This window comes from Callorhinchus milii, unplaced genomic scaffold (assembly GCF_018977255.1).
Source record: "Callorhinchus milii isolate IMCB2004 unplaced genomic scaffold, IMCB_Cmil_1.0 Scaffold1, whole genome shotgun sequence".
NCBI classification, from domain to species: Eukaryota; Metazoa; Chordata; class Chondrichthyes; order Chimaeriformes; family Callorhinchidae; genus Callorhinchus; species Callorhinchus milii.
Window position 1 is genome coordinate 65240233 of NW_024704742.1, and position 24263 is coordinate 65264495.

A 24263-nucleotide genomic window follows, 5' to 3' on the forward strand; every position below is an offset into this window, starting at 1 on the left:
AAAAAGTCAATTCATTTTACAGTATATTCTGTGAAGCGCTTACAGATGTCTCAACAAAGTGATAAGACGCTATATGAAATGCAAGGATTATCATTATTATTGACATTTTTGGTTTGATTGTATGGTACATTTTAGTGTGTGTGTTGCTGTGTGTCATCTATTCAGTGCTGAGTTTCAACCAAAATATTAATCTTCCAGATATGATCAACTTGTTGCGTTTCCATCATTTTGAGTTTTCTAGCAGTGCTTTCAATCTGTACATGTTTGCACTTCTACCTACATACACAATTAAAGCACAAAAGTACACTCAATTCATTGAAACTATCCTCGTGCCAGCACTTCTAATCTAATGGTTCATTGCTTTATATGTTAGATAATGTCTCAAAATGCTTCACAGGATTTTACTGCAAAATGTAGTGACTGTGTATCGGACCTGGCTTCAATTCCCTGGCAGGGTGAAACATGGCAAGTTTCTTTACTCCACACACCTCTGTTTACCTAGCAGGAGCCCAGTTGTTAGTTGATTGGCAGATTGCTTTTCCAGGGGTAACAATCTCTTAAAAAAACAATAATAATAATAATATGGTCACTCAATCCACAACTGTTTGTGGGACACTGCTATGCACAATTGGCTGCTGTGTTTCACCCACAAAATATACAGTCAATTCACTTTACAGTATATTCTGTGAAGTGCTTTGAGACGTCTCACAGATGTGATAAGGTGCTATATATATCAAATGTAAGGATTATTATTATTATCTTGTCGACGAATGCGGCAGCCAATTTGCACAACAGCAATATATCATGAACAGCCATGAAGTGAATCCAATTTTATCCAGCTCCAGCATGGGGCAAGACAAGGAGAGATTTAAAGTTAGGACGAGGATCTTGAACTCGATCAACTGAGGGATGCGGAGCTTGCGGAGCCGGGCAAGGTTTGATGTGCGGGAAAGCACACAAGCTGCAGAGTTCTGGTTAGTCTCCATCTTGTGAAGGAAAGAGGCGGGTAGTCTGGAGAACAGATAGTTGGCATAACCTGACCTGGATGTAATGACTGATTGGATTAAGTTCTCAGTGACCTGAGGGTAAAGGTGATATTGGTGAAGGTTGACGGAGGTGGGGAAGGGTGAGGGGGTTAGAGCACAGATGTGAGGTTTAAAGGACAGATTCGAACTAAACATCAAAGTTCCACACAGGCTCCATGAGGTGAAGTGTGATTCCAAATAGTTTGATGCTGAGGTGAGGAGGGGTTGACAGGTGCCAAAAAGGAAAGCTTCTGTCTTGTTGATGTTTGACTGAAGAAAGGTGGAGCTTATCTAGGACTTGAGGTTGGTCAAAACATCAGTGGTCCAAGAATCAAGTGTGAGGCAGAGAGATAGAGTTGGATGTCATTGCATACATGTGAAAGTTAACTCCATGATGTTGTTGACATCACCGGGCTGGAGCATGTAGATACAGTGGAAACCGGTTCAGCCAGACACATCAGGACGGCCATTTTATCCGGCTTAAGAGGCGTCCAAGGTTAACTGAAATACCATTCTCGCCCAGCAGAGTAGCCCCGTCGACATGTTATAATAATATGTAATAATGTTGTTTCATTTGAAGCAATATTACCTGACCAAACAGGACACTGAGTATTTTAACCTGGGAGTTACAAAGTTAAAATAACCTCACAGGATTCAGTAAAACATATTAAGCTTGGTGTTGCTGGAAAATACCTTCCCACCCAGCAGCAGCACAGCCTCACTCCCATTGCCATTCCCATTAGATGGGAAGGGGACCAATTAGTGGTTGTGCTGAGGTGATTGAGAGCCTTGGATCCACTTGTGAAGGTTGGGCTCCAGCCATTCACAAGCGACTCAGCTGTCGATCCCTCCCTTGTTTATTCTCTGTTGCTCCCCCCCACCCCTCACTGATTGACAGCCCAACTCCAGCCGCTTGTGAATGGCTGGAATCTGCTGTCAATCAATCTTAGACTCTGCCCATCTCCATCCTTGAGCCGCTCGTGGCTGAATGGAATCGCTCGAGACACAGAAGGCCCAAGTGAGTACTTTCAGTGGTGACCAGTGCGGCAATCTGTCTGGATTAACCAGATTTTTGTCCTAATCAACCGGCAAATTTAAAACAGGTAAGAATACCATGAATTGAGGCCGGGCGATTTGTTCAAATGATTGACAGGTGTAGAGCTGTTTGTTAACCAGGGTCCAGCTAAAGCGGATTCCACTGTTTTAAAAAGGAGCCCTGAGGAATACCACACGTGATAATGCAGGAAAGGAGAAGCCAATCAATGAAAGAGCCCTGCTCACAGGTAGAGAGAATATCGTAAGCGACTTTCACCAGGGCAATCTCTGTGGGTAGGGTTGGAGGAGTTTCTGCAATGAGTGCCGAGAAAGAGCGAAGCTGGGAAGCAATGACTCATTCCACTAGTTTCAAAAGGAAAGGCAGGTTGGAGATGGTTAGTTACTCAGGGAACAAGGATGGGTCGAGGGAAGGTTTTTTAAGAAGGGGGTTGATGACAGCTGTTTTGAAAGGGGTGTGATTCTGCCGGTGGACAAAGAGAGGTTTATGATGTTTACTAACAGGTGGGAAAGGAGGTGGAACAGGCAGGGTAGGGTGGGGAGAGGCGTGGAGGGATGTGAAAGCAAGGATGCAGATATTGAATTTGAACTGCTGGTGGATGGAGTACCAGTAGAGCTGAGCAAGATGGGGTGATGGGATCATGGATTTGGTGTGGGAGAGGACATAAACTGCAGAATTCTGATGTTGTGGAGAAAGAAGGGTGAGGTGGATGGCCAGGAGTGGTGTGGGGATGGGATCAAGGAAGTGGGTGGTGGGTTTCATGTGAGAGATGAAGGAGGAAAGAGATAGGGGAAACGGGTTTGACGGTGTGAAAAGAGGGGTGACCACAAGCTGGGAGGAAGGATGATGGGAAGGAGTGTGGTGGAGACAGAGGCAGCTGAGTGGATCTGCTCAATTTTAGGTCTGAGGAGCTCCATCACCATTTGCAGCTGGAGGTGAGGATGGAGGGAAAATAGGAGCAAGGGTGGAGGTGGTGATTGGTGGTGCAGAACAGGAGCCTTGGGTTACTACCTAATCTGGTAATATTAATTAACAAACTTTCAAATGGTTCCCCTATGACTATTTCCAAATGATAATAAACATAGAAAACAACAGAGGCCACAACATAGATCACTGCTAGAGCATGTTTTCAGCAGTCCATTGATGGGAGAGAAGGGAAAAGTATTGAGAACGTGGCATTTCTGTTCCTTTCGCAATACTGGTTATGACACTCTCACTAATTCCATTTCAGTAAAGAGAACGTACACTTAACAAATAATGAAAGAAAAATCCTGTTATTGTTTTTCTAATTTACCTTATCAGTGGTTCAATCAACTGTATTTTTACATATTCTGGTTCATATACTTTACACCACTCAGCCGTTATCCATGTTTTGAGGTTCAGGGGATCAAAGAAGAACCTGAGGAACTATGGAAACATCATTCTTATAAAAATGAGTTATCAATAACGTTTTTAAGAAAATACTTCCAATTGTGCACGTAGACATGAATAAATGTCAGGCTTACTTTGTACATTTTGTTTGGCTCTTGAGAGTTAACAAACTTGCTGAAGTGATTTAGGCCAAGTTCTTCAATTCGAAAGGTGGCAAGATAGCAGAGCACTAAATCAAACAGATCAGAGCATGCACAATGTTATAAGAAACTGCACCTCCACCACACACAGACGGACACACACACAAAACAGTCACATAATTATCATAAGGAATGCATTGTGAAACTCTGGCAATTTCACTCCACTATGTTTGAACATTAAGGTAAAGGTGGGAGGATATTTCATTGTTAGAGATGATTATTCCTGAACGTAAGAATATGTATAATTTATTTTTGCAAAAGGAGCAAATTGGACCCAAATTTCTTTATGGTGGTATCATGCTCACTCGAAGGAACTCCCTCTAATACTACCTAATTTTTGAATGGAGAATCCACGAGTCAGTAGTTGGGGGGAAAGAGTCTTCACTTAGATTTTTTAACTAAAGAATCCTGTTTAGACTCTTCTGCATTCTTACTTGAAGAAAGGTGTTGGAACTGTGATTATAGCAATAAACTAAGGGTCTATATAATAATCCTTATAATACTTGCATTTGACATAGAACCTTATCATGCCATTAACACATCTCAAAGGGCTTCACAGAAAAAATTCAAGTCAGATTCATATCAGATCACCAAAGTTTCTTCTCCATTCTCTGAAAGCCAAATTCCGGAGACTGTTTATCTACACTAACAAATTGGGGGACATTTTACCTTGATTGCTAAAAATAGCAGCTTATTCATTGCTAGGAAAGGTAGTAAAGGGCAATGATCATTCACTAATTTCAATAGGTAGACAGACACCAAAATGCGCTAACTTTCCAATAGTTAAAGCATGTTGTGTGTATTTTTAATTGAGATTTGACTTCACTCTTTTGTGAACAATAGTTGATTATAAGATATAAAGAGAAAACACTTTTTTGAAGTATTTAATTTTGAGCTTTTCGGTTTAACTTATCTATTGCGGAAGATATGGGAGCGGCGATCGAGTAGATTGTGTAGTGTGCTGTTAGCATTGTAAGATTTGTTTACAGAAGGATAACAGTGTAAGAGTAACATTGCAAGAGTTGTGCAAGATTGCGCTGTAGAAGTACAAGGAGATATTGTATGCAGAACTTGGATGTATCCAAACTGGTAGTCAGAAGTTAGCAAACTTACCAACAAACAGGATAAATAAAGACTAGATAGTGGAGCAAAGGAGGATTCCAGGAACTTGAAATTCTACCTTGTCTTAGCTTACAAAACCATCCCGTCTTAAAATTAAACATTGAAAAAGTCTTCAATTCAGACTTAATTTGAAAGCTATTTTTTTTTCATTTGAAAAATTTTTTGAAATATTTTTACTTAATTAGAAATGTTTTGACATTTTGGTTGTCTGATCAGCACTTAATGCATACAAATACACGGTCACAATTCTTTACAGTATATCCAGTGAAGCACTTTGAGACGTCCTCCTGACATGAAAGGTGCTATATCAAATATAGGTTATTATTTATCTTTAGATATGGAAGGCTGCTGTAACATGTTAAGTTGGGTTTAACAAAGACTGTATGATTTCAATTCTGAAACTGAATTTATTTTTTGTGATTATCATATTAACAAATATGTTACCTTATATAAATATCCCTTACCTGCAAAAAGGTTACGTTCAGAAAACATGTATATCCTTCCATCTAGCTTGAAAAATGTACCAACTACTATATCCAGTAGTGGTCTGTAATTAATACAACCTGTCAGAACTTCCACTAAGAATACCTTTTCAGCTTCATCTCGAGTCTGCAGGAAGAGTAGAATTGATTTGTAAACAATCGGAGAAGAAAATATTGCAACCGAAAATTATAAATATTTCAGTCTGGCTCAGTTGGTAGCACTCTCGCCTCTGAGGCAAAAGGTTGTTGGTTCAAGCCCCATGTCATGACATAGAACTCATATAGTCTAAGCTGACACTTCAATAGAGTCCTGGGGATGTGCTGCATGGTTGGAGACGCTGTTGTTTAAATTGGACGTTAAACTGAGGCCCTATCTGCCTCTTCAGGATTGCATTCCACTATTTGAAAAGAGAAGGAAGTTTCTCCCAGTGTCTGGGCAAGACACTAAATGGCACGTGTGCACAATAACAAATTAAAAACTTCACACAGAGGCCAGTGAGATTGTGAACTCACTCCTGAAGTGGTGGTTTAATCAGATAAAGCAGATGCATTCAAGAGGAAGCTAGACCTTTACACAAGGGAGAGGGGAATAGAAGGGTATGGGAGGGAGTAAGGAATGGGTGGGGGGGGGGGGGGGTGAGGAAGGACAAGAGCTCAGGCCCAAGAGGCAGTGCAGATGAGAACAATGAGGATGATCCACAATGTTAGATGAATGAGCTATGAGAAACAATTGAACAAGCTAGGGTTCTTCTGTCATGAAAGAAGACATCTCAAAGGAGACCTTATAATGGAATATTAAATTATAAATTAACTTCACGTAAACACCGAACAATACTTTCAGATGCATCAAGACAGTGGAACAAGAGAACACAGTATTAGAATTCCAAGGACAGATTTCAGGACAGGCCCCAGGAAATATAACATACAACAAAACTTAATGTTGATTGGAAACTTTCAGTGAATAATCAATAATCACATTTCAATTCTGTTCCTTCTCTAGTTCTGGCAACAGCTGCCAGAATACATTTGTTGTTCAAATATGCATTATCTTACATCTATCCAAATAATGCAGATCAACATTTGATTCATGCGTAAATTATGGTACAGCCATAATTTCACTGCTTCAATTATGGTACAGCTTTTAACTCTAACCTATCCTCAACGACAATACCAAATTAGAGGCATTACGGAGGAGAGCAATTAAGTTTATCCCTATTGTTACAAACAACGTGTTAATAATAATCCTTGCATTTGATATAGCGCTTTTCATGGCTTCTAGACGTCTCAAAGCGCTTCACAGAATGTACTGTAAAGTGAATTGACTGTAAATTTGTGGATGAAATGCGTCAGCCAAATTGTGCACAGTAGTGTCCCACAAACAGTGTCCCATAAACTATTGCTGTTTAGCCTTAAAAATGGGCATCTCTGAGGGGTTCTTACACAGTTATATAAAATGCAAATTGATGGATGCTGGATTTTGCTGACTGTATTTTCTTGTGGATAATTGGTTAATGTCTGAAATTACTGTAGTTGCAGTTATTTTTACGAAGGTTAACCTGCTTCTCTCTTTTGAGTACTCATCACCTGAGTCTTAAAAATCTCTGGTTTCGTGTTTTCTACATACATACTTCATTCCTTTTTGTGGCTGCTCTGACCCAACCCATATCCTTTACCTACAGCTATCTCGGCTTATGGGGTAAGGAAACTTGCTTAAGGTATCAAACCCAGTTACTCTCGGTTGCGAGGTGAATGCTCTAACCAATATGCTACAGGACTCCAATGATCCAGATCCAATGTGATTTAGGACAATGCAGACAAAAACATGAAGGTAGAGGATTCTTTTTACCTGAAACCCCTCCTCATTTCCGTGATCTAACACACTGTCACAGTTGTGCTGTCATTGTTGCCTCTCTTTTGATTGTGCCCTTAATTTCCCAGATTAATTAATGAAAAAGCAGTACATGAGTATCATATTAAATAGCAAAATAAATTCAGAACCAGCTTAAACAACCTCTAAGATCAATGGCGTAAACTGTTTATATTGTTATCTGAATCTGTTGATTCTGTTCCTGTCCAGTAACTCCCTCCTAGTTATTGCTTATACCATATGTTGCACATTTTAATGCAGCATTTGTGGCTATTGACATTATCTGATTGAAGTGACAAATGATCTTTTATTGAGTTACTGATGCATCAAAAAAGGTTCAAAGGGAAATAAACATTGAAATTACTCAGTACACCATGATTCTCCAATTAGAATTCCTCACAATCATTTGCATGCATAGAGGAAAAACGATTGAATTGAAATCTAGACAAGTTCAACTTATAAATATTTTATTCCCAAAGTCTCCACTTCGCAACCACATGACTCCCACCCTCGCTCGCCTCCACTGGCTCCTCATCCCCCAGAGGATTGAATTCAAGATCCTCATCTACAAGGCCATTCACGGCCTCGCTCCCTCCTACCTCTCCGACCTACTATCCCCCTACCTACCTGCCCGTACCCTCCGTTCCTCCGGCTCCGGTCTGCTCCACATCCCCCGCCCCAACCGCCCTACCATCGGTGGCCGGGCCTTCAGCCTCTCAGCCCCGAGGCTCTGGAACTCCATCCCCCAGTGCCTTCGCCGCCTCCTCCCTTTCCTCCTTCAAGGCCGGTCTCAAGACCTTTCTCTTCAATCGTGCCTTCAGCTCCCCTCTCGACTCTCTAACCCCTCCTCGCTCCCTCCCTTCCCTCCCCTCACCCTGACCATTTCCCCCCTGCTCGGGTCCTGACCCAACTGTTCAGCGCCTTTAAGATGTTAAACCAAGATCCCATATGCCTGTTCAGGTGGACTTTAAAGATCACCCGGTGTTCTGACAAACAATCCCCAGGATAAAATTGGTTAATCACTTTATGGCTGTTTGTTGCTGTATACAAATTAGCTACCACATTTGTCTGCATGTAGTCACTACATTTTACAGTGAAGCGCCTTGAGATGTGATAGAGCATTGTATAAAATGCAAGGATTATTATTACTTAATGCAGATGGCAATTTTGTGTGTGACAGTGGGTGTTTTAAGAGAATAAAGTAAACTGTATGACTTTGGACAAAATCTGCGTCTGGAAATGAGATTTTAAAAATCCTTGCATGTTTTTGATACAGCTCCTTTCTTGTTGGTAGGACATCCCAAAGAGCTTGACAGGATTTATTGTAAAATGTAGTGACTATGCATTTTGTGTAGGCAACCGTATACGTAAAAGATTCAGTGCTTCACCCTTACCCACTGGGTCAATGGCTTACACACTCTTTATTTTTTGAAAATACCCATGTGAAAAAACAACTTACAATTCTGTAATTCCTTATCATATTGACTCATCTCAAAGCATTTCACAACTCATGAAGATCAAGTGACTGTTTTTGCAAGGAAAAAAACAACCATTTGTGCCAGCAAGCTCCCATAAACAGCTGTGAGGTGAATGACCAATTAATGTTGTCCATGACACTGGGAGAAACTTCCTTCTCTTTTGAAACTGATTCATGGGATCTTTAACATCCACCTGTGAAGGCACACGGGACCTTTGTTTATGTAAAAATGCACCTATATCAGAATACTGTACTAGAATGTTAATCTAGACCAGTGGTGGCCAACCATACACATTTTACTTTATTCAATTTATCCTCATTTATGGCCGTGCCATGGGTATCGTGGCTCGGTAGCTATTGAAAACGAGGTAATGATTTGTTGTGGACTAGTGCGGGTGTTCAGCAGGCCAGTTCTTGAGCACTGCATGCCAATTTTAGGCCACTTTTGGGACTGGACTATAAAATTAGGTATTATGTGCTTCAACCCACAGACTTTAAATTAGAGGCAATTGTGGTACCTCCGCTCCACTCTCGGCGGCTGTGCCTTCAGGCACTATGCCCCGAGGCTCTGGAACTGCCTTCTTCATTCGTCTCGCTCCCTCCCTTCCCATTTTCAGGTCTCTGCTGAAGACCTTTCTTTCCGACCGCAGCTTTGGTCACCTTCCTCCCCCTCCACCTGGCTCGGCCCCGGGATCTGTTACTGTAAAGCGCTCTGAGACGCCGTCCGGCATGGAGGGCGCTATATAAATCAAAGTTGTTGTTGTTGTACCAACTGAGCCAAACTGAAATGTAGCAACCTGGTAAACATTAGTTCAAAGTGAATATTTTAATTTCTAACCATTATCCTCTTACCTTTTGCTTCTCCAAAATCGTATCCATTAAGAAGTGATCAGTACTGTAATTGTCAGGATTAAAATTGTCCAGGATATGAATAACCTCTGACAGAAGCTTCGAGTACATTGACATTTTGAAAGGACCTATGGGCATAAAGGGAAAATGTGTGTGAAAGGTTATTCAGCTAATTCGACTTGCTTTATAGCACTTTATCATTGTCACTCTGTCACCTTTGCTCCCTCCCGCTCACCTCACCTCATTCAAGGTCTGTATGAAGAGGTACCTCTGTGACCACACTCTTCCCCCTCAGTTCAGGTTCCCCCAGCTCAGATTCCCAGTCAGCAGTGATATGCGCTTTGAAATGTCCTACTGATGTGAAAAGTGCTATATAAATTGTATTGATCATGCAGAAAAGCATTTGAAACTACATTAATTATTGTCAACTGTTGACTGTTTTTGTGGGCAAAAGCAGCACTGATAGCATTATTGCTATGTTTGCTGAACACACTAAAATTGTTGCCAAGGTGGGTTCCAGAGAGAAGTATTACCAGTCATCACATTCTTCATAGTCCCTTCTCTTGAGCGTACTCCAACTGAATGAGAGGGTCTGCAATAGCAAAGGGAGCAACATCACAGCTGCTGTTGCTGCCTATTCATCCCTCACCATGGACACCACGGTTGCAAGGAATACCACACAGTCACACTGCACAGTATTATGCAATGAAGCTGGCACAGGTTAACTCAACCATCGGTGTAGGCGATATTGCGGAGGTGAGTGAAGGCTGAACTAGTGAGAGCCCATATGTTAGGATACAATAGTTAGAAATTAAACAATACACCACGTTTCTGCACCTGCTCTGTGAAGTGGAGTGAGCACCTGAGTGTGCAGGTTGATGCACCTGAGGTGAGAAGGCTTATTGACAATGAGCTGCAGAATGTTTGAACTAATCCAATACTTGATGCCTGACAGAGAATTAGTTACGTCTGCAGGGGTCCTGGAATTGAGGGTAGAGGGCATGGAGATAGAGTTGGATGTCATTTGTGTATGTGCAGAAGTGGATGCCTGCGGATGATGTCACCAAGGATCGCATTTAGAAGGTGAAGAGGAGAGGAACCAGGTCAGAGCCCTGAGGAATGCTGCATGTGAGCAGGAGAAGGCATTGGAGGGAGACAAAGTGAAGAAGCTGAGATAGGCAAAGTGAAACGCATCTAATACATGAAAAAACATTGATGGTATCCATAAACCTGGAGTGGAGTCTCGTAGCGTAATAGTTAGCGTGTTCACTTCAAATGCAAGATGAGCTGTGTTTAATTCCGATAGCGCAAAATCTTAGGCAAGTTTCCTTACTCCACACACTGCTGTTTATTCAACAGTAAGTAGGAACCTGGTTGTCAGTCAACTAGCAGATCACTTTCCGGGGGTAATAATCCCTTGGAAAAAAAATTGGTTGCTCAATTCATGACTGTAGGACACTGCTATATGCAATTGGCTGGTGTGTTTCGCTCACAAAATATAGTAGTCAAAACTACTTTACAATAAATTCTGTGAAGCGCTTTGAGATGTCTCAATGATGTGATACAGCGCTATATCAAATCCAAGGATTATTATTATATAACATCCTGTGCTTTATTCTTCTGTTTTGTGACTTCATAATGCCATCTAAATCCTTGATTTAAAAAAAGTGACAGCCTTATTGCTCTTTCCCAACTGTTCATAATTCAATGTCTTTATCAAATATTCCTTCTTGAGTTTGGAACCAACACAAAATTTCTATCCTGGTCACATGCTCAATTAAAGGATTATCTCTTTGAATTTGACTTTTGGCTGTGTTGGAAGTGGGATCTTAATTATGAGTTACTAATAGAGACATAAGGAGGTTCAGGGAGGGAAAACTGAGAGGAAATCTCAACAACCAATGTATTTTATAGCTGTCAGTCATTTTTATTAACTTGTCACTTACTTACTGCAATAGAAAAATCAATATGAAAAATAATAATTTTGCATTTGTGCCCAGACATTTCTTTTGACTATGTTCTGTTTGCTTCACTTCTACTATCTGTGCACTCGACAAGACAGCACTGCATAATATTGTACGTAAAAATGAACAGATGCTTTGAGTTTTAAGATTAACGTCATTCCAGCTTTCTTGATATTTTCTGTGAACGAACAAGCAAGCTGAAAATCAGCTGTTCACTCCAGTCTGCCAAGGCTGGCACTAGACTCTGAAAGCAATCAACCTGGAGAGATCAAGGTCTTGTTCCACTATATATTGGAACATTAATGACTTAACCGGGGTTGGAGTCATGAGTCTATTAGAATAATCAATATTTATCTCCACTAAATAAAAAGGGTGGGACTGAATTGATCCAATGATACTGCAGTGAGCTGAAATGTATCAAAATGGAGTGAAGTTGCAGTTAGTCAGGCAATTACTGTAATGTGACAGATCATTCATATCAGCTTCCACAAGACTCAGAATTCTCAGTACAACTACAATTCTTAAAATAATATTTTAACCATGTATTATGCAAGTAATGATTACATGAACATTAGTAACCAGAGGTCCTAAATTTCATCTAGTCTCAGCCTGTAAGACATTTTGGACTAAAAATTTAAGACTGTAAAAATTCAGGTTCCTACTTACTGCTGAGTAAACAGAGACACGTGGAATAAGGAAACATGTCTGAGGTTTCACCCCGCCCAGGAATCAAAACTGGGTCCTCTCGCTTGCGAGGCGAATGCACTAACTACGGAGCTTTAAGACAAAATGGTCTTACAGGCTAAGACTTGGTGAAGCTTTGGACCTCAGTGATATATGAGTTCACACCTGTCACCACAGTTTTCCAAAAACTAAATGTGAAGTGTAAAATGAATGCATCTTTAAACAAAATGGAGTGTGCAGTGCTGCACTGAATGTTGGATCTGAAGGACAGTGTAAGGCACACAAAAGGAAATGATGTTACTTAAAATAAGAAATCCCATTGAAGTGCACTAAGTGCTCTGCAGAGCAATACCCGAGTATTGAGATGTGGTTTGTATTTGTGATTTCTCACATAAGTGACTGATCCCATCTGTTCCAGATGGGAACACTGAGCAGAGATACTAAAGTTCCCTACAGGGAAATTCATTCATGGGCCACTTGAACGAAGTACTTCTCACCGCCCTGCCCGCATTATTTACACTTTTGTGGAGTCCTGTAGCTTAGTGGTTAGAGCATGTTGGGAAAGTTTTCTTACTCCACACGCCTTTGTTCACCTATCAGTAAGTCGGAACCCAGTTGTTAGTCGATTGGCTGATCGCTTTTTGTGACAATAATCCCTTAAAAAAATAATGTTGTCACTCACTTCACGACTGTTTGTGGGATGCTGCTGTGTGCAATTGGCTGCCGAGTTTCGCCAACAAAATATATAGTCAATTCACTTTACAGTATATTCTGTGAAATGCTTTGAGATGTCTCAAAGATTTGATAAGCGCTATATCAAATACAAGGATTATTATTATTTTCATGATTTTACTGGAGTGGACTGTCACAACAGGATCCGTGCTACACAAAATGTTTGCCCCTATGTTCCTTCTAACCACTTAAAGCATAAAATGGACAACTGACAATAATAATCCTTGCATTTGATATAGCGCCTTATTTCATCTTCAAGATGTCTCAAAATACTTCACAGAATACAATACTGTGAAGTGTGCACAGGTAAACATTTGCAATCTGTGGAGCAACTCAGTTGCGTAATACTTACCCTTTAAAGGAGTTTGGCAGTCTCCATTCAATTACTTTTCGGCTTGAATCCAAATACAATTATTTGCTGCTGATTGAGAGCATCACTGAGCCACAAGGAAGACCAGTATAGCATATTAAATTGTCACACTGGTGCAGTTGAAGATTCTCTTGTAAGCCTAGAGTTGAGGCATGTCATTGTGATAGTATGGAGGGAACTTCATCTTGACACTTGAACTGCTTTACCTGACCTTGAAGCGCTTGATGTTGTCAATTGGTACAAAATTTATGGAAAAATGCTTTATTCTTAAACAAAGAAATGGCCAAAGCGAATGGGAGAGGCAACTTCAGAAACAGGCCTTATGATAGACTGCAGCTTGTCTTGTTACATTAAAGACGAAAATATAAAGTCCATAAAACTAAATGGCACAGCTGGGAAATCTTTACTTAGCAAATCAAAGCATATTCATTTTTAATTCACATCAGTAAGCAATGCAGCATGGTTGCATCTCGACAAAATGTAGTAACATCGATTGCAATACTTCAATCTGCAATCTAATGGTTTGTTTTTTAAAACTCTTGTTTATGAGCTTCTGAAGCAGTTGAAGAAGGAATTCTAAAATGTCTTTGGTTCCGTCCCTGTAAAAGTGCCCACTTTGCTAATGTACAAGTTGCACTGTCATCCATGACTTTATGACATAGAAACCTGAGCTGACTAATGCAGCAATACAGTGCCAAGCTTTTACAGTAAAAAGTACAGTCATGAAATTACATAACGCTGACCATCATTGTATAATCTATATCATCATTTTTAATGCTCTTTAATTTCATACTGTACAAACAGTCTCCACAAGTTACACAGCACTGAGCCATAAAACCTATATGTTGTTCCTCCCTTTCCTCTGTGTGCCTTGTTTACACAGTATGAAAGTCCGTGGCCTGGGAACATGGTAGAATGGCCTATCGAATTTTTTAAATTACTTTTGGCCCTCATGTTGCTTCACAACTTATCCAAGATTCACTCATTGCAGAGGAGATAAAAGTTACATTTATTCCTCATAGCAAAATATTCTAATTTATTCTGCAATGGCATTGGGTGTGAGCATTTTAATTAGTATACACTTCAGGGATAACATTTGCCAAGACTGCAGATTACATGTAAATTGAGTATCCTGCAATATTTGTACGTCAGCCTATTTAACCATTCAATCTGAAATATCTAAATAAATCACCAAATGCATGGTCTTGGGATGATAAGGATAAATTTTGAGGAAAAACATACAAGGCCAGAAATTCCTTACGAACTTAATTTGGAAGCCAGCTTTCCACAGTTCTTTGATAGAACCAACTTCCAAATTAAGATCTTTCACAGTACTATGCATCAACACAAAGTAAATATTGACTGGCGTACACTCGCTGTCACAATAAGCAAAATCTAGAACCGGGCTATCATTGGATTACCACTATCTCCATGTTTCCCCCTAAGTCATGTGCTAGCTTGACTTGGACAAATACTACTTTTCCTTTGACGTCAACAGATCTAAATCCTGAAACTTCCTCCCCAACATTACTGCAGGCGTATCAATGCCACAACAACAACGTGCATTTACATAGCACCGTTCATGTAAGATATTGTCCTGGAATGCTTCACAAAGACGGAGTCAGATTGCAGCAGTTTAAAGAAAAGACCCGTCACCACATTGTCAGAGAAATCAGGCATGAGCAATAAATGGAGTCCTGTAGCTCAGTGGTTAGAGCACTCGCTTTGCAAGTGAGAGACCTGAGTTCAATTCCAGGCAGAGGGCGAAACCTTGGGCAAGTTTCCTTACTCCACACAGAGCCTAATAATAATCCCTCCAAAAAAACAAAAACAATAATTAAATTGGTCATTTTCAATCTACGACTGTTTGTGGGACATTGCTGTGCGCAATTGGCTGCCACGTTCGCCCACAAGTATACAGTCAATTCACTTTACAGTGTGTTCTGTGAAGCGCTTTGGGACGTCCTCCCGACGTGAAAAGCGCTATATCAAATGCAAGGATTATTATTATTATTATATTATAAATGCTGGCCCTGCCAGCATTGCCCACATCCTGAGACAGAGGTAAAAAATCTCTCCGCAGTAATCGGAGTAGAACACTCCCTTCACAAAACGTTATGATGTGTGTCAGCCGGGTGCAGTGGAAGCACTCTCATCTCTGAGTCAAAAGATCATGGGTTCAAACCCCGCATTAGGAGTTTTAATCACATAGCCTAAGATGATACTCCAATGCAGTACTGCGGATGTGTTGCATTGTCGGATGAGACATTAAACCGAGGTTACATCTGCTTGTTCAGGTGGATGTTAAATATCCCATGGCACTATTCAAAAAGAGAAGGGAGTTTCTCTCAGTGTCGTGGCCAACAAATCCCCCAAATAAAAAAATGGTCACTCATTCCATGGCTGTTTGTGGGTCAATGCTGTTTGTAAACTGATTGCCGCATTTTACCCACAAAATTCACAATCCACGTTACAATATATCCTGTGAAGCGCTTTGAGATGTCTCAATGATTTGATAAGGTGCTGTATCAAATGCAAAGATTATTATTATGATAATTTTTATTAAAATAATGGATACCCTGCAACAATAATAATTCTTACATTTGACCTATAACATCAAAATGTCTAAAACCTGTTAAATGTATTTACTGTCAAATGTAGAGACTGTGTATATATATATACACACTGTATATGTGGCAGCCAATTTGCACACATCCTAGGAAACAATCATGACTAATTTATCCGGAGAATTGTTGGCAAGCACAAGAAGAAATGTCCTTCTCTTTTCAAGTAGTCCCACAAGGTTACTGTTTAGGCAGACAAGACTCAGTTTAATGTTGCATCTGAAGGATGGCATCTCCAACAATGCAGCACATCACCAGCCCTGCATTGCAGTGTCAGTCTTAAGAACATAAGAAATGCTGGACAAAAAAGACCAATGTCCATCTCGTTCGCCTTCCACCTTCCTGGTAGTCGCATGCATATATGTCCCAAACTATCTATGTACTATATCCCATAATGTTATTTCCTAAAAGAAAACTATCTAATCTGTGTTTGAAAGAATTAACACTTCCTGCTTCAACCATCTCCCGAGGGAGCCTGTTCCACAGGTTCACTATTCACTCACTGAAATAGTGTTTGCATAAATTTGTTCTGAATTTACCCCCTTCATTCACAAGCCGTGTCCTCTGATTCTACTATTCTGGACAAGCTGAAACAGCCTGTCATGACCTATATCGTCTTGCCCCTTTAGAATCTTAAAGACAGCAATCATGTTGCCTCTAAATTTTCTCTTTTCCAGCGTGAACATGCCCAATTTACTTAGTTGCTCCTCATAGTCCATTCATTCCATTCCCTCAATCATTTCAGTTGCCCTCCTGTGTATCTTCTCGATTTCTCCAATATCCTTTTTGTACTGCGGTGACCAGAACTGTACACAGTACTCTAAATATGGTCTCATCAATGATTTATACAGTGGCAGGATTACCCCACTATTTCGGCTTGTTATTGATCTTTTGATACATCCCAAATCTAGTTTGCTTTACTCACTGACTTGGAGCATTGTTGGCAGACCTTCAATTTCATGTCAATCAGGACCACAGGTCCTTTTCATTTTCCATACATATTATTTTCCTTCGTTCAAATAATACTCCTTTCCAGGATTTTTTGTCCCTATGTGAGGTACTTTATATTTCTTCACATTGAATTTCATCTGCCAAGTATGTTCAAATCCTCCTGTAACCTATCTTGTTCAGATTCGCAATCTACCACCTTCATTAGCTTGGTGTCATCTGCAAATTTAGCCACTGTGCTTGCGACTCCTAGTTTTAGATCATTTATAAAAATATTAAACAAAAGAGGTCCCAAAACAGACCCTTGCGGAACTCCACTGGTAACATTTTCCCAGTCTGATGACATTCCCTGTACCACCACCCTTTGGGTTCTTCCGGTCAACCAATTGCGTATCCATTGTAATATACCTTGACTGATTCCTACTTTTTTTTTTACTTTCAGTACCAACCTCTCAAAGGAACTGCATCAAAGGCCTCACTGAAATCCAGATACACAACATACACAGCCTTACCCTTATAAAGCTCCCTTGTCACACCATCAAAGAAAACCAGTAAATTAGATTGGCAAAACCTTCCCTTCATGAACCCATATGGGCTATCATTTATGATTTTATTTCCGTCCAGATGCTCCATGATTTTATCCTCATTAAGAGTCTCCATAACTTTACCCACAATGGACGTCAAACTTACTGGTCTGTAGTTTCCTGGGTCACTTTTGTTACCTTTCTTAAAAATAGGTGTAACATCTGCCTTTCTCCAGTCCCCCGGCACTTCTTCAGTATTCAGTGATTTTTTAAAGATTTGTGCCAGCGTTTCTGCGACTTCCTCCCTTAGTTCCTTAAGGATCCGCGGATGTAATTTATCCAGCCCTTGAGATTTATTTACCTTAAGTTTACACAGCTGTTTGGCAACCATGCTGATAGTGTTATGAATAGTGTCGCAACTTTTCTCTGCAACATCCTTGAGTTCTCTTTCCAGATCAGAGAGGTTACCCGTCTCCTCTTTGATAAAGACTGATGCAAAAACCGTATTTAGCACTATTGCAGCCTGTGCAGCATTATTTGTCATGTTGTCTCCCGAACCCACATTCAATGGCTCTATTCCATTACTTGGTTTTCGTCTACTCATAATGTAACTAAAAAACATTTTATTATCCTTCGCATCTCTTGCCATGTTCAATTCAAAGCTTTCTTTGACATTCTGATGTCTTTTTTGCAATCCTGGCATGCCTTCCGGTATTGAGTCCGAATTATTTCCGTGCCATTTTCCTTCATGGCCTTAAATGTTTTTTTTCCTCTTTATGATTTGTTTTGTACACCATCCAACCTGGCAGGAGTGCCTTTAAGCTTGGTACCTTTGCTTCGCATGGGTACACATTGTTTCATTGCCTTCATAATCACCTCTTTTAAGAAACTCCATGGGTCCTTCACTCCCTTTGCCATATTTAAGCCTGCCAGGCCCGCAGCCTTGACTGTGAGTCACAGTCACAGTCTTGACTGTGAGTTCCAGGTCCTGATGTGGGATTTGAATTCACAACCTTCTGAGCCCACGACCCCAATCCTTGCCAGGTTCCACGGGCTCCCTGTCTCCGAAAAATTGATTTCAAGATCCTTACCTCACAATAATAATCCCTTTAAGCCCGAGCTTCTCCCTGCCTCCACACCTCAAGCGCCGACAGCATCACTATCCAAAGGTGCACACTCCACCTCACTAAGCCAGTCCAGAACCTTGGCGTCTTGTTTGACCCTCAACTATCCTTCCTACCCCACATGTGCCATGACCCAGTCTGCCTTCCCCCACCTCCGCAAGATTGCCCGGCTCTGCCACTGGCTCACAAGACCCTCCTCTTCGACCATGCTTTCGATTACTCTCCACACCCCCCCCCCGGTCCCCCACCCTCCCCAATCCCGACCCCCAACTCGGGTCCCAAACATGGACTGTCCAGCGTCCAGCCTTGGGATGTCCTCCTGACGTGAAAGGCGCTATTCAAATGTGATTTTGTTGTTGTTGCCTCACAGACCTGCTCATGCTCCACTCCTATGCCTGCCCCCTTCGCTCATCTAACACAAGCTTCCACTCCCCATCCTCTCTGTACCACTATTGTGAAGTCCTGTAGCTCAATGGTTAGAGCACTCGCTTTGCAAGCGAGAGACCTGAGTTCAATTCCAGGCAGAGGGCGAAACCTTGGGCAAGTTTCCTTACTCCACACAGAGCCTAATAATAATCCCTCCAAAAAAAAAACAATAATAAATTGGTCATTTTCAATCTACGACTGTTTGTGGGACATTGCTGTGCGCAATTGGCTGCCGCGTTCGCCCACAAATATACAGTCAATTCACTTTACAGTATATTCTGTGAAGCGCTTTGGGACATCTAGAAGACGTGAAAAGCGCTATATCAAATGCAAGGATTATTATTATTATTATTATTCGTGACCATGCCTTCAGCCACTATGCTCCTAATCTGTGGAGCTCCCTGCCTCAATTACCCTCGTCCTCCCGCTTTATCTAACTTTAAATCCCACTATACCACTTCTATGGTCACCACCCTTCTCCCTTACTCAGAGTCCAACCCTGTGCAATGCTTTGAAACACTGTCCTGCATGAAGGGTGCTATATAAATGCATGTTGCTGTTCTGATTTAGAGGCAAAAGTGCTACCAACTAAGCATGGCTGACACACAAGCAGAAACTTTTAATTTATTTTGTGGTTTCATGTCATATTATCTGCAAATGAGAATCTATGAGAATACATAATAAACAATTCAAAATATTACATGCTTAAATAAATTACGGTATATTCTCAGGATCGATCCTTATTTTCATCCAAGAAAATAACACAATCAATATACTAAATGATTTCCTATTCTGTAGATATCCCATCAAAGCATAACACTTAAACTTGAAATCCTAACTAAAACATAAGCACTGACATTCATTTATGCAGTTATCGACAATTATTGCTATAGCAAGAAATATAGAATTTTGCTGGTGTTTAGATTGTAGAATGGATAAAATAATAATCCTTACGACAACAACTTGCATTTATATATGGTGCCATTCACGTGGGGTAGCATTCCAGAGCGCTTGACAGCGGCGGAGTCTTGCTCCAAGCCAAGGGGAGAGGGAGGGGAGAGGTGACTGTAAGCACGATCAAAAACAAAACTCTTGAGGCAGGATTTGAAAGTCAGGAGGGGCAAGGCAGAGGGATTGAGGATGAGAGTTCCAGAGCGTAATGGCTGAGGCACAGCCAATTGGAATTTCATGTAGTCCACAAAATACACAATACACATTTATACACAATACACTTACATTATATTCTGTGAAGTGCTTTGAGACATCTCATCAACAATGATAAGGCGCTATATCAAATGCAAGGATTATTATTATTTTTAGCACCTTATTAAAAGTCCCCGACGTATATCAAATGTGTTGTGATGAAAGGATTCGCCAATTTCCTATTTTATCTGATGTTCACAGAAATCATGACCTAAATCATACTGTGGTTGCAATTATCCATTGGCTGCCCAATGATTCAAGCAAAGAATACAGTCCCTTATCGTCCTACTTTGGTAGACGCTCCAAGCAAAAGGTTAGTTGTAACATGCTCTACAAATCTAGAAGGCTAACTCATGGATTTAATTTCAGAAAAGAAAAGTTGGACATTTATTACTTATTTTACACAAGACTGTAGTAAATACAGGTATGTTAAATTACTCAGGAAGTTGGTGAACCCAGGTGGTGTTAGAAGAAAAAATTTACGATTGTATCACAAAACTCACCTGTCCTGGGCATTTATTTTTTTGCTCAACACAGATAAATGCTGCAAGTACGCACTTGCATTCATAAAGAGAAAAAGTAAAGCCTTCCATTTTTTGATAAAACAGTTCCACAAATATACATTTACATTCGATCGTAAATCACATCTAGCTTCGCCCACAAATACATGGTCAATTCACTTTACAGCATATTCCGTGAAGCGCTTTGAGACGTGAAAAGCGCTGTATCAAATGCGAGGATTATTATTATTTAAGCGCTCTGAGACGCCGTCCAGCGTGGAGGGCGCTATATAAATCCAAGTTGTTGTTGTCGTTGCAAGCGAGGTTCGATTCCTGGACGGGGGTAAAACCTTAGGCAGGTTTCCTTACTCCAAACACTTATGTTTACCTGGCAGCAAGTAGGAACTCAGTTGTTAGTCGACTGGCGGATCACTTTCCAGGCGTAATGATCCCTTTTTAAAAAAATTGGTCACTCAGTCCACGACTGTTTGTGGGACACCGCCCGAGAGCGCAATTGGCTGCCGCGTTCCACCCGCAAAATACATACGGTCCATCCACTTTGCAGTTTATCCTGCGAAGCGCTTTGAGACGTCTCAATAACGTGCTAAGGCGCGATATCAAATGCCAGGATTATTCTGATCCCAGTCAACCTGACACCTGTGGATGGCACTCAATCTCGAAGTCCTGAAGAAAAAAGATCAGATGGATTCGATCCACGAGGAACGGCACAACTTATCGATTCCCATTTCAAACACTGATTACAAAATAATTGGCGAAAACACTTACTTCACTTTCAAAGTGTTTTTTTTCCGCCAGGAGTTTGATGGGAGACGAGGCATGAGATGCGGGGCGGGGAGGGAGGGGGGGGGGGGGGGGGAGAGGAGGTCTGCCCGCAGAGTCTGCTGGGAGGTGTAGTTTAAGAAGTTGACAAAATCGCGCTCAAACGGGAGCGCGAGCCGCAGCCGGACTACACTTCCCATTGTCCTCTGCTCACCGCAGCGCATGCGCACCCAATCGATGTTTGGCACGTCTCTTAGCAACGGCGCGGTCCTGGCGCTTTGCACGACGAAATTGGAGCCTGCGTCGGTACAGGACCATTTTTCAACACACAAGCAAAACACATACGTGACTTGGAGCTCGGTGAGAGCGTCATGAAGTGTCTATTTGTTAGGGGGGATTTTATTTGGCAGCCGTTCGCCAGAGCGAGGGAGAGAAAATGACTGAATGTAATGTAATGCGAGCGAAGTCTCCCTCTCGCGATTCCGATTGGCCGAAAGAAGCCACATCAATCAACGCTCGAGCGTGCGTCATATCCGGGGGTCGCCCACCCAAGTCGCCCGCGGTGCAGTGTGGGATGGTGTTGTCATGTCAGCCGAGGTGAGCGCGCAGCAGCGCCTCCAGCAACTGCGGCAGCGTCGGTGGAGCCGTTAATGTCAGCGTGAGCGCCGCCACACAGCAGCGACCCTTCTGCCCTACCGCCCGGATTGTGGGCCAGGCCTGGGGGGGGCGGGAGAGAGGAGAGCCGCGGGGAGGGTGACAGAGAGGCACCGCCCGCCCGCCCGCCGCGCTGTAAAGCCGCTTCAGCCAGGCAGCTGCCCGGGGAGGCGACGCCAAACCAACCGCAGCGGCTGCCATCATGAACAGGTTCCGCAAGTGGCTGTACAAACCCAAGGTAAGTCACCTATACACTCACACACCGGGTACACTGTGTGCACCCCCCCGGCCCGGCCCGGCCCGCCAGCGGGGGGCGGGGGGTTGGGGGTAACGAGGGACATTGCGTTGATTTGGTGTTTACGGCACATGGTTTGAAGTTTCTGTGCTTTTTGTAAAAAGCCCGGCCCGGCGCCACCCACCCACCAGCCAGCCACCCACCAGCCACCCACCCACCCAGCGCCACCCACCAGCCACCCACCAGCCACCCACCCACCAGCCACCCACCCACCAGGCACCAGCCACCCACCCACCAGGCACCAGCCACCCACCCACCCACCAGCCACCCACCCACCAGGCACCAGCCACCCACCAGCCACCCACCCACCAGGCACCAGCCACCCACCCAGCACCAGCCACCCACCCACCAGCCACCCACCAGCCAGTCACCCACCCAGCACCCACCAGCCAGTCACCCACCCAGCACCAGCCACCCAGCACCCACCAGCCAGCACTCAGCCACCCTGCCAACACCAGCCACCAGCACCAGCACCCAGCACCAGCACCCAGCCAACACCAGCCACCACCCACCCAGCACCCAGCCAACACCAGCCACCACCCACCCAGCACCCAGCCAACACCAGCCACCACCCACCCAGCACCAGCACCCAGCCAACACCAGCCACCACCCAGCACCAGCACCAGCACCCAGCCAACACCAGCCAGCGCCACCCAGGCCCGCGGCCACTCAACCCCTCCCGCACATATGAAGCGGCGCTTCATTTCGACGGTATTTTGGCTTCAGCTGATGAGCGTCAGAGAGGGAGAGAGTGGAGGGGAGTGGAGGCTAAAGCTCTGGGTGCAGCGGCCGGTTGACTGGCTCATGGTTGCTGTGGTCCGGGCTGGCGCCAGGGTCTGGGACTGGGGGTTACGAGTCGCACTGCTCCTTTGCCGGGGCACTGCGAGCAGCGAATGGCCGGAGATTACAAGGGCTCCGCGTGTGAGGTGCAAACCCAAAAGAGAGAGAGAAAAAAAACCTCTCAACTCCTGTGCCGCCCCGCACCGCCCCGCCCCGCCCCGAGCCGTGGGGTTAGAGTCCATTTGCGAGGTGGCACCGCTCAGTCACCGCGATCACACTCAGATTTATATTGCTGTGTTTTGCAACACGATCTAAAGGGGGAAATCGTTCAACGCTATGATTTTGCTTGAGATGTTCACGCCGTAAAGTTGCTGTTCCTTTTCTGGTGGGACATCGTTACAATTTCGCATTGAAGTGCCAATAAAGAGGGCCGTTGTTGTGTTGACTTCGTGTTCAGCATTTATGGCGCAAGGATTGAAGTTTCTTGAGTTTTACAAGAAACTCGCAGGCAATAGCTAACGCTGTTTTCGTTTTTAAAAATGTTGATGTAACGGGGGCTGATGTTAGAACCGTCTCCCAGCAATGCCGAAAATGGATAAGTACATCTGAGGCTTTTCAATTGAATAATGCTGAGCAAGGTTTCTGATGGCACTTTTAATACCTGTCTGGATGACTATTATCTCATCTCCAGCCCATTCATGTTGCTTTCCTACCCGATACTCTGCGGTATGTGGGGATTGTGCAGTGAAACATGGTTTGTCGAAATCAATATTAGCCACATTTAACATGTCAGTAGCATTAGTCAATGAAAGAATTGAAAAAAAGATTAAAATGCAGCACTCAACATCAAATTGCATTTGCTACACTTTACAGAAAAACATGTCAAGCGTTTCAGCTATTTTGACAATATCATAAGGTGCTGTATCAAATGGAAGGAATGGTATTAAATATGCTTATGATCCAAAGTCTGTGAATTCTGAAATTACAATTGGACTCAGTTTGGCTATCATTACTAAAAAGGTACATTGTCCACTTGAACGGGTGGACTTCTTTGGTGGATTAGTGGAGTCCTGTAGCTCAGTGGTTAGAGCACTCGCTTTGCAAGTGAGAGACCTGAGTTCAATTCCAGGCAGAGGGCGAAACCTTGGGCAAGTTTCCTTACTCCACACAGAGCCTAATAATAATCCCTCCAAAACCCAAAACAATAA

The 24263-nt window shown here is 42.7% G+C and overlaps 2 protein-coding genes across 7 annotated transcripts in view; one reads left to right on the forward strand and one right to left on the reverse strand.

Moving 5' to 3' along the window:
- The window catches only part of cfap99 (cilia and flagella associated protein 99), a 65620-nt gene extending 44227 nt beyond the window's left edge, over positions 1-21393 (reverse strand). For both annotated transcript variants that reach the window (XM_007905239.2, XM_007905240.2), the window contains exons 1-5: positions 21333-21393; positions 9451-9575; positions 5237-5381; positions 3585-3679; positions 3374-3486 (exon numbers count right to left, since the gene is read on the reverse strand). In XM_007905239.2, coding sequence (XP_007903430.1) covers positions 3374-3486; positions 3585-3679; positions 5237-5381; positions 9451-9564 — 467 coding nt within the window. In that variant the 5' untranslated portion in view covers positions 9565-9575; positions 21333-21393. The remainder of the gene's footprint in view (positions 1-3373; positions 3487-3584; positions 3680-5236; positions 5382-9450; positions 9576-21332) is intronic.
- A 497-nt stretch (positions 21394-21890) lies between these two features.
- Positions 21891-24263, forward strand: part of zfyve28 (zinc finger, FYVE domain containing 28) — a 92243-nt gene continuing 89870 nt past the window's right edge. For all 5 annotated transcript variants that reach the window (XM_007905234.2, XM_007905235.2, XM_007905237.2 and 2 more), the window contains exon 1: positions 21891-22218. In XM_007905234.2, coding sequence (XP_007903425.1) covers positions 22183-22218 — 36 coding nt within the window. In that variant the 5' untranslated portion in view covers positions 21891-22182. The remainder of the gene's footprint in view (positions 22219-24263) is intronic.